General features: G+C 44.7%; 2 protein-coding genes across 2 annotated transcripts in view; one reads left to right on the top strand and one right to left on the bottom strand.

Annotated features, from left to right (window-relative positions):
• The window catches only part of STARD5 (StAR related lipid transfer domain containing 5), an 8648-nt gene extending 173 nt beyond the window's left edge, over positions 1–8475 (top strand). Inside the window, exons 2-6 of the mRNA XM_006037928.3 lie at positions 210–259; positions 405–537; positions 3145–3262; positions 4219–4312; positions 4900–8475. Of these exons, the coding sequence (XP_006037990.1) occupies positions 210–259; positions 405–537; positions 3145–3262; positions 4219–4312; positions 4900–5047 (543 nt within the window). The 3' untranslated portion in view covers positions 5048–8475. The remainder of the gene's footprint in view (positions 1–209; positions 260–404; positions 538–3144; positions 3263–4218; positions 4313–4899) is intronic.
• Positions 8476–9678: 1203 nt separating this feature from the next.
• Positions 9679–10786, bottom strand: part of IL16 (interleukin 16) — an 88099-nt gene continuing 86991 nt past the window's right edge. Inside the window, exon 24 of the mRNA XM_025194412.1 lies at positions 9679–10748. Within this exon, the coding sequence (XP_025050197.1) occupies positions 10543–10748 (206 nt within the window). The 3' untranslated portion in view covers positions 9679–10542. The remainder of the gene's footprint in view (positions 10749–10786) is intronic.

Raw genomic sequence — 10786 nt, 5'->3', positions numbered from 1 at the left:
CGCACGGTGAGGCGGCGGGCCGGGAGGGAGGGGCCCAGTTTCCCTCCTTGCACCTGGGGACTGAGGCTGTGCCGCCCGGCCCAGGGCAGGGGGCATCTCGGCCAGGGAGGAGCAGCCTCCCCTGCCTGGACGCTCGGGCCCTTGGCAGGAGAGCGGGGAGGGCAGCGTGGGCGCAGCTCCACACCTGAAGGCTTTCTCCGTTCCCCCAGAGCGACGTTGCCGTGTCCTGGAGACCCTCGGACGAGTTCCCCGGCAACCTGTGAGTGTGCGGTTGCTTGCTGTGCGCAGGGGGGGGGCCGCGAGTGCTGAACCCTCCTCCAGGCACTCCAGCTCCCGGTGTTTTCCTTGGGGGGGTTTCAGGGTGACGGAGATGCAGAGGTGACTTCAGCTCCTTTCTGCTGCAGGTACAAGGGCGAAGGAATAGTGCCGGCAAGTCCTGCGAACGTCTGGGAGCTCCTGAAACCCGTCGCCAACGGGCTCAGACCGACCTGGGACCCGAATGTGACGGGGTTTGACGTTATTGAAACCATCAGTGACGTAAGTGCCACGAAAGTGACGAGGACGCTATGGTTAAATGTCCTTGGACTGGAGTAGGGTCAGAATTGGGTCCCGTGGAAGCAGGTAGCTTCAGGACAGTTTTGCAGCTGCAGAACCGCGAAGAGCATTGAATAGCTTCTGGAAACCGTTTATTTTGAACCTGTTGCCCAAAATCGTGCTCCTTTTGAGTTTGTCGATTAAATATGTTATCAAGTCTTGACCTGACACTGAAAGCCTCTTTGAGTGGAACTGTTGTAGTGAAATATGATAAATAATGCATACTTTTAAAAACCATTCTAATTTTTTGACATAATAGCCCAGGGGTGGGTGGGCAAAATACGGTCCACAGGCCAGATCCAGCCCACGGGGCCCCTAAAAAATTTTGAAATTGAAATGTATCTGTCCTTGGTTCCTGTTAAAAATGACAGGAGCCAGGAGCAGTAGGACCCAGGGGAATCCTCTGCAGGCTCCTGCAACAGCAGGGCCTGTCCAGCCCTTCCCCCACAGCCTGAAGCCCCAGCAAGGACCAGGTGGTTTCCCGGAAGTGGGAAGCTCAGGTAAGGGTGGGTGTGGGGAAGGGCAGGGAAGGGAAGGGAAGGAGCTGGTGTAGAGCATGGGGAAAAGTGGCCCCTCCCTTGCCCTGCCCTGTGGCCTGCACTCCCTGCTGCAGCTGCTCACAGCCCGTGTGGGGCTGTCCTGAGCAGCACAGGCAGCCCCACGGGGGCTGCGAGCGGCTGCAGCGCGGGGCGCCAGGCATGGGGTGGGCAAGGGGCCACTTTTCCCCCCGGTCTTGCCCGTCGGGGCTGTGCCACGGTGGCAGCATCTGCGGCCCCCCTGCATGCCACGCTGGGCAGTGTTTGCCGCTGCTGCCCGCCTGGAGCTCGCACCATGGTAGGCTGTGGTGAGGCAGCCACCACCACCTCTCTGCAGCCCAGTGCATGAGCTCCGGGCGGGCAGCAGCAGCAAACACTGCCTGGTGTGGCAAGTGGGGGAGCCGCAGCTGCTCCCGCCCCAGCACAGCCCCAGCAGGCAAGCCTGGAGCCCTCGTGGGGCCCAGGCTGGCTGCGGGGATGGGTTACAAGCCAGTGCTGAGTGTGGGGGAAAGGGGGCGGGGGGCTCCGGCCGCTCGCAGTCTACATGGGGCTGCCTGTGCCTGCTCAGGACAGCCCTGCACAGGCTGCAAGTGGCTGCAGCAGGGAGAGCGGCTCAGGGGGCGGAGGAGGGGCTGCTTTTCCCCATGCTCAGCACCAGCTCCTTCCCTGTGGGCGAGCAGGGGGTTGGGGCTGTGCGCTGCCCCCCACCTGTACCTCAGGGCTGGGGGTGCACTGGGAGTGAGCGGGCGCGGGAGCACAGGACTTGCAGCGGTGGCCCAGAGCCAGCACCAGCAGGTCCCAGAGCAGGGCGGCAGAGGTACAGACCCCTGGCCAGCAGGGGCTTTATGGAGCCGGGCCAGCTCCCCCCTCTCCCTACTGGTGCAGCCCAGCTCCACAGACCCCTGCCAGCCTGCGCCCTGCTCTGTGCCCCACTGGTGCTGGCCGTGGGACATTGGTCCCAAGACATTGGGACATTGGTCCCAAGATGGTGACCAGGGGGCGGGGCACCTGTCAAGGGGCAGGGCTACCCATGCAGCCCTCGACAGCTTGCCAAAACTGGGTAAGTGGCCCTCCACCTGGAATAATTGCCCACCCCCGTTATAGCCTGACTCCAGGTCTGTATGGTTTTATAATGTCAATTCTCCCAAGCCTTTATAATCGTGGTTAACAAAAGTACCTGTAATGATAGCTGACATTAAACAGATGGTTTTATTTATTTCTTTTTGAAATAACGAAGCGGTGTTGTTGCTGTTTAAGTTACTAAATTTATTAGTTCTCTAAAAGAGATGTCATCAATAGAAGTGTGTTAAGTAACAGTCTTCATGAGTGTATTTGTGATACTTTTCTAAAAGATCATTCCTATCAAAACTGCTCTTGAACCAAGACTCAGCGTTTGATTGTGATAACTTTACTCATGCTGAATAGCAAGTCATGTCATTGAAATCAAAGGCACTGCATGTCAACTGAGTGTCACTAAAGGTGTCTGTGGCCGCATCCAGATGAGCGTAAACATGTGGTATGTGGTGCTGCAAGCCCATCTGCAGTGCCTCGCACCACACGTGCAGGCATTATCCACACTGCTACTTTGCAGTGTGAGGGGGTTTTCTTGACCCTGGGAGATCTCAGGGTAAAAAAACCCCACACCAAAAAAAAACCGGGGTGGCAGCAGCGTGCACTGCCCAAAACCAGAGCCTGGCTGGCCCGAGCCACACTCCAGCTGCTGGCCAGGCTTCTTGGTGTGTCTGCCCCCGGGACCCATGATAAGGCTTTTGGGGCCAGCACAGTTGCTGGCCTCAGCCTCCCCTACCTGATCCAGGGTAACCTGGTGTGTGCCAAAGTGTGTGTGGCACGGGTGTTCCCCAGGGAGAAGTAGCAGTGGCATGAGGTGTCCTGTTGCTACTTGTCCCTGGGGAAACCAACGCCTGCGCTTATCTGGACGTAGCCTATGTGACTCACTGTTGTATTAAAGAAAAGACAGGCATAAAGTGAGATAACGCTATTTTCAATTTTCTAGACTGTCTCTATATGCAGAACTACTACCCCATCAGCTCTCATGAGGCTTATTTCTCCAAGAGACTTTGTAGATGTGGTTCTAACAAAGCAGTATGAAGATGGGACTCTAGCATCCACTGGTAAGATGGTTTAATTCCCATTATAGTCTCTTTCTGAGCAGCAAGTTAGTGAACGTCAATGATTTTTTTTTTTTTTTTTTTTTGTAAGAAATGCCTCAATATTTTTTGATGCAAAATTATTGGTCAGAAGATGCAGTAACAAAGTCAGTGCTAAATTATATTATTATTTCTATATAAAATACCAGCACCATTTATACTCTGGTAAGTTGTTACACCATTCGCTAGTCATGACATCTTTGGAGAATGAATAGATAGTTCAGTTAGTATTACACTTAGATTTTTAGACCGTATAGAAATATCTCAGAAGAGTCCCTTAAATCAGATTATATCTTAGCATTTTATAGGACATTGCAAAGCTGTCACGTTTTGTTTTAACTATAACTAGTGAAAAAAGATGACCTATAGAGCCCATCAGTGACTAGTTTTCCTTGAGGTGGTAACAGCAGCTTGTAGCTGCTGGAACTATATTAATCTGTTCATCTTTGCCTTCATTTACTTATGTCATTGTGTCTTAAGCAAATGTTGTTGATATGGCATCTTATCTAGTTTGGATATAAGCCAGAAATCTATATACTGGTACTGGTACAAAAGGTTTATACCACTCCAAAGAGTGGTATATACCATACCTGTGTGATATATACTTATTGCAAACAGCTTGAGTTATCTTTCAAACATGGTGTGTACCAGCCCAATGAATAACTCACAATGTCCTTTGCTGTAAGTACATAAAGTATTAAACACTCCTAAAGTATGCACAGTCCTTTGACTCAGACTGGGCAGAAGTGGTTGTCATAATTTTAATCTGGCCTCTTACAAATCACAGACCAAAGAACCTCAGTCTCAAGAACCACTGATTATCTTTCCCAGTAGAAAGCTGTTCGGCTTGTGGCATTTACCAAAGAAAGTGTGTCTTTTTTCTTGAATGTGTTTTTTTTGTTTGTTTGTTTGTTTTGCAGCAACCAATATAGAGCATGCGCTCTGTCCTCCACAGCCCAGTTACGTGAGAGGGTTTAATTATCCATGTGGCTGTTTCTGTATACCTGTTCCAGGGTAAGAAAGGTTCTTACATGTGCTGTAGTTCACTTCGTGTCCAATATGTGAATGCGTTGTCTGACTAAGAATGCTTTGGCAGTCATTGGTTCATATATAGTCAAAGCTAGTTGTCATGTCATTACAAACGAGTGGTATTCAACGCCTTAGGCAAAGTGAATTAGTCTCTCTTAATTTCCTAGTGGTTACTTACTAACATTATAGAAACTGTCGTTATTGTGGGAATCCTTGTTGATATTCTGAATGGAGAAGCCAAGAATTAAGACCATAATTCAAGCAATGAATAAGCATATGCTTCATTTACAGTATATGAGTAATGCCATTGACTTCAGTGAAGTAGTTTATATGTCTGGGCTGAGCTGGGGCCTAAATTAACTGAAAAACTGACCATCTCTTTTTGTAGAGGCAGATAAAGGGTATGTTGGGCTGTAATAGGGAAGCTTGCACTTGGCCTTTTCAGTGGAAAGCACGTAGCAATATTTATGCACAGATAAATACATGCCCAAATACAAAACTTGCTAGCAAGGCCTTGCTGTATTATACCCCTCACTAATAAAATTACTTGTACTTGTGTGTTGTTTTCTCAGGGAACCAGACAAGACCCAGCTCCTCAGTTTCTTTCAGACTGATCTTGGTGGCTACCTTCCTCAGACTGTGGTGGACTCGTTCTTTCCAAGCAGCATGGTTGGATTTTATAGCAATCTGACCAAAGCTATAAAGACGCTAAAAGCTTGATGGGCATGGAAAGTCTAATCTCGCTGCTGGAGCATAGAAGGGGGAGGTTAAGAGCAAATGATCCATGGTCTGACATATTAGGTGAAGGTGGAAAAGGTAGAAGTAGAAACTCATGTGATGCTTTTCTAACAGCAAAGATATGTTGTTGGAAAGCTGAATTGGGAGAAGTGCCTTGTCTCAAGTCAGTTTTTAATATGGCATATTCTGCCTGTCTTTCTATCTGAGAAGCTTTGTAATATCAATTCTTTTTTTTATATTTCTCTTAAAACAGAAGCTGGCAGTCTTCTGGAAACAGTTCTGCTCTCCCCCTCCAGAGGGAGTGTGTGCACTTCCAAATTCCTTGTGATTGCTCTCTCAGTGCATGTCAGGGGAGACTGTTAAAATCAGTGTTGTACCAGTTTAAGTCAGATCAAGAATCAAGAAGCTGTACTCTTTCTAAGGCGAGAGCTAGCTCCTTTGCTATAGCTACTAAGACATTACAATGGAACCAAGCCAGAAAATGGTCAAGCCCAGAGTTAAAAGGGTAGGTGAGGTGAGATCTTAATTCATTCTAGACATTTTAATTTTGTTTCCCACTGACTTCAGTGCTTGAGTATTTTTCTGAATTAGGACTTACTATTCTAAACCAATTCACACAGGTCAGAGCTGAGTTGGCCTCTTTATCACCCACTCTGTACCAAAAAATGTTGACGTACAAACTGTCAGAAAGCAGTGATGCTCACATCTTTGGGGTTGCAGACCCCTTTAATTAAGAACGGGTTACTTTCTTTATTATCCATTACACTGATTCATTAATAACATGGCAAACTTATTTTTTAAGTTTTCTGTGTTATCGATGAATCTGTGCTATGGATAATAAAGTCACTTTTATCACTATAGTCACACTGTCACTTCCTCAACAGCTTAAGGGATTTAATAGTTTTTCTTGATGCTTGCTCTTTCTCACTTTTCCAAGATTAATGTACTTCTCATTTACCACCTTTTCTCTCATGCACGCTCCAAAAATACAATGCATAAACCAAACTGCACTGACACAATGGCAATAAAGAAGTTTTAAGCACTTTACCTGTCATTTTTCTAATCCCATCTGAAATAATCAGGAATCTGAACAGTTTTCCAGTCCCTGACTGGAGGTGTTTTTTAACATGTGAATCATCTTTTTGGTGGACAAGTTTTGATTTGTCATAAAAATGGGATGTGCTTTGTGTCTGTTCCCCAGCCTGACTCACCTCCTTGCTTATCTTAGATCAGCCTCCGATGTAGTGTGCAGTGATAGGTACACCTTTACAACATGGCTGATAATTTGGAGAATGTCAGGAGCTGTTATAATTGACACATTATTCTTGGCCCTTTTATAAAAGAAAATGATCATTTATGATTGTTGAGTTGGAAATGTAAATCCACACTGTGATTATGCTGCTACTTTTACTATTTATTTAACTATATTTCAGGTTCAGTCCTTAAGCTTGTTAAATGTACTGGGTGTAGTGTGGTTCATAGGCTTACATACAGAACTTCCTGCTATCGTTTTTCATCCTTGTAATTAGATTTCCAGGGATGAATTTTTTTAAGTAGTCTCTTGTACATGTGAAGTTTATAAAACATGTCAGTGTACACATAGTAAAATAAATATTTTCTGTTACACTTTTTGGTTGGTTCTGTTTAATTTTCCTTTAAGGCTGGTCCTACTTTTCTGCTCAGTTCCCATCACCTCTGACAAGGCTCACAGGAGCTGTGAACTTCACAGAATTTCTTCATTCCCCCTTGGCTCTTGAGCCCAGCCTGTGAAGCTGAGAGAGCCCTTCACTCACAGCACTTGAGCACAGCTTTTTAGTGAGAGCTGTGGACCGTCAATGTCTTTCAGGATTGGGTCCTTCATCTGTTGTGTGGTTCTAGTTTTCAATGTAAACTGCTGCTGTCTGTACTTAGGAAGAACAACTTTGTGAGAGATGTGGGGCCCAAAATCCTTGTGGGCTTATCCACATGCTTAGTTGTACATACCATGAGCAGTCAGTAGAGCTACTCATTGCAAATCCAGTTGAGCACCTGGACAAATCTTGGCAGGACTTGAACCGTTGTTGGCTTGAGCACCCAAAAGTTTAAGGGCACATTTAAATCTTAGGACTGGTCCTACAGCTTTTACTTCTGTAAATAATCCTTGTGATGACAATGGTTAGTGTTCATTAATCTACTCAGGCAAAATTGTAGGGCCATGTACCTTATTTAAGCAATTTAAGGATTACTTTTATAGGATTTGGGGCATACACAGTCCAACAAGAATTAAGAGCATTCTGCATGTCACAGAACTGCTCTACAAACTGCCAAATTAGGGCTGGAAATTTCACAGTACAGCTCTTTTGTAAGGTGTTTTTGGCTCTTCCTGCTTTGGGGGTAGATTGGGGTTGCTGAGACATACTGCTGTTACCCAGTACATTGTCACTTCTGCTTTTGATCTCAGGACCAGGAAATGTGTAGACACAATAACCTGAAAAATAACAATGACTGCAAGAGGGGAGGTGAAAAGAAGATTTTGGTGGGGGGTGTTTGTGTCAGCTTTTACTTTCTCTAAATGAAGCTGTAATTTCTAGTGAAGAAACTGTTTAATGGCTGAAGTTGCTTTTGATGGAGGATACCTAGCACAGGACTATATCTAATACAATTTCTCCATTTCTGTATTGCAAAAGATTGTGAAAACCGACACTAAGACATTACACCAGGTTTTTACAAAATCTAACCCTATCACAACCAAGGAACTCAGGGTCCGAACAGATGCTAAAATGGCCATTTATTCCTGTATTTCCTCTGGCATATGTACAGATGAGTGGGTTAAAAATCCTAGATATGCTATATTTGCACAGTGGAATGACATTTGCTTAGAACTCCAATTATATTCACAGAAGTTTAGGGCTGGAAGGGGCCTTGTGAGATCATCAGGTCCCGCCCCCCCTGCTCTGGGTGGGAAAGACTGCTGGGGTTAAATAAGCCCAGCAAGGTGTGCATCCAGTCTCCTTTTGAAGATCTCCAGGGCAGGTGCCTGAGTCCATTCCAGAGTCTGATCACATGAACCATGAAGAAGTTTTTCCTTATAGCCAGTCTGGAGCCTTCTAGGAGTTTTTGACTGTTGTTCCTAATTTTCCCCTGAGGCGCTTTGCTGAATAGTTGAAGCTTCGAAGAGAGATAACGAGAGCTTTAAAAAAATCTTAAAAAGTACTCTGCTGTTCATTTCAAAGCTGAGTTTGATTAAAAACCAAAGATAAAGTTATGGGCAAAAATTAGTATATGCATTAGTATATGGACATATTAGTATACAGATTGGTTTGCCTCTTGAATTACATGTCATTTTTCTTGCTGCTACTAAATTTATCATTTGAGTGAAGAAAACTAATTTTTCATTTTCTGTGTGTGTCAGGACTCCTCTTTTCAGGTTCATCATTGCCTGTAGATCAGGCCTCAGCAGTCTTTTAGGAGCTGCATGCCAGACTGATGCAGCTTGCTCCAAAGGTGGGCTGCTGCTTATAGCCTGGTCACTGACAGTTTCCCCACTACTGAATTGCTATTGACACACTTCCAGCCTGGCTACTGCTTGCCTCCACTGCAGATGTTCTGGCTTTGCAAAGCAGATAAAATCACTTGGCTGGCCTGTGGGAGTCCTGGTGTAGATACTAATTTGTTCTTAATGGTACATGCATGCCTATGTTAGTGAAACAAATCAGAGGGGACCGTAAGGACCACAAGGCACAGTGGTATTGTCTTCCAAAACTGAGCAATGACTTACATCTCTGATAAGATTGCATGCCTGCATCTAACAATGTATGCTGTAGAAGATTCATCCTGAAAACTTGGCAGCTGATTTGTTCCTGTTAAAATGTAGAACAACTTTCTATGTTTAAGACTATTGTACACAAGAACACCTGTTAACACTGGACTAAGATTTGTATCAGTGGCATAATGCATGCTTATTGTTTCTGCGAACTACTTCTGTTGACACAAACAGAAACGAATCATTAGCATATTAAATATTTTTGTCATTCAGCTTGACTGCACATTCATTGACTATCTGAAGTAGCAGAAATTATAGAATCTGTTCCTCAATGTCTTTTAGTTTAGGTGCAAGAATTAAATAAAGCAAGTAAGTTTTATTTGCATTAATAACTTCCTCTTAATTATAAATTTAGAAGTAAGTGGTAGAAATCTATGGAGGGGATCAAGGTAAGATGTTTCGGGGTATTATCTCTCCAGGTTTTGGAGACAGGTCAGATCTTTGCTGTGATCACTAACCTTGACCATAAAGCTATATTATGCCACCTGTTACATGGAGCCTGAAAATGGCCTTGAATATGGAGCCTTTTGTATGGAGTCTTGAATATCTTTCCCAAAGCTATTTTTGTTTTCAGTGTAAATGATTGTTTTCAGGAGCACTAAATACTGTGATCTATCATTGGTAGCTTCCTTCTAAATAATACTGCAGTGTCATTAAACATTAATTACATACACTATGTATTCAGATGATAAAAACTGGTTTTAAATGTCCTTATTACTATAGCCTTGGGATGGCCTAAATTCACAATGCAATGTGAAGGGTATTGCAAGGCTTGAATCAATTGTGCTAAGGATTTTTTCCAGTGCATATATGTAATTTGCATTCAAACTAATGGCAACTCTCCTAGGGGAAATTGTGGGCTTAATGCTCCAAACGGTCCAAGCAGAGGGCTTCAGGAAATTACTCCCTGATTTACAGAGTACAGCTGTTGTGTGAGTTAAGGCTGCAGTACAGTTCAAGGAGTTCAGAGCAATGGAAGGTCAAGTGAAGCTCAGCCATGATCCCTCCCTGCCCTATGGAAGCCCCAGACTCATATCCTTTCTTCCCTTAAATCAAGTAAATAGCTGCTTGCTTAGGAAGCAGCAGAGGTGCCTCTGTCAGTGTTAGGCTAGTGGAGCATTTGTCAAGTCAGGACCTGTTTCCTACTGATCTGTCCTGGCTTTTTTGTGCTTAGACAGGCCAACTTGGATTTGACCACTCCCTCAGCTTGCGCTGCCTCCTTCTCTGTCTCCTCTACTGAAGGAGTGAAGCAAGAGTTAGTGCCAAATGACTGAAGCAGGGATGAAAATCTGCCCCGGACTTCCCAGATGTTTCTGATTTGCATTAAATTTGATGCTTAAGAAAACTGTCCACTCCAGTCAGCATCATCACCAAGTTCATTTACATAAGCTAGAGAGCGCTGTGATCGTCACACATTTTATTACATTCATTATATTATTAACAGAACCATGTTTTACCATTGTGCACTTTGCAACAGCTGCTTATGAATATTGTAATAAGAACTGGGAGCTTTTTATGCACATCTCTTCATACTGCAAAATTTGCTCAAGAGATTCCAAAGACATCTGTAACTGGCAATCATCCGCACTTCCACAATATCTGTGCTGTGCTGGCAAACAGTTTTCATTAATGAAACGTTTTTTGTTTAGTTTTTTTTTTAATATTGGCAGCAGTTTTATTCCTCTCCTTGCAAAATTTCAGCTGATTTGGCAGCAGCAGGACTTGGATTTTTCCGCTTGATGATAGCAGTGATAGGCCCATCGGGTAATGCCTTGATGATATTCCAAGCTTCAAAACGGGTGAGTCCCTGCATGACAGTTGTGTGCACTTGCAATAGCTCATCACCAGGCTGAACAGGGCTGCTTTGTTCTGAGGCAACCCCTGACGGGAGAAAAAAATTTGTGTTAGTTCTTTGTGTA

The sequence above is a fragment of the Alligator sinensis genome, unplaced genomic scaffold, assembly GCF_000455745.1.
Source record: "Alligator sinensis unplaced genomic scaffold, ASM45574v1 scaffold459_1, whole genome shotgun sequence".
NCBI classification, from domain to species: Eukaryota; Metazoa; Chordata; order Crocodylia; family Alligatoridae; genus Alligator; species Alligator sinensis.
The sequence above is the reverse complement of the archived record's forward strand: the minus strand, read 5'-3'. Positions and strand labels throughout refer to the sequence as shown.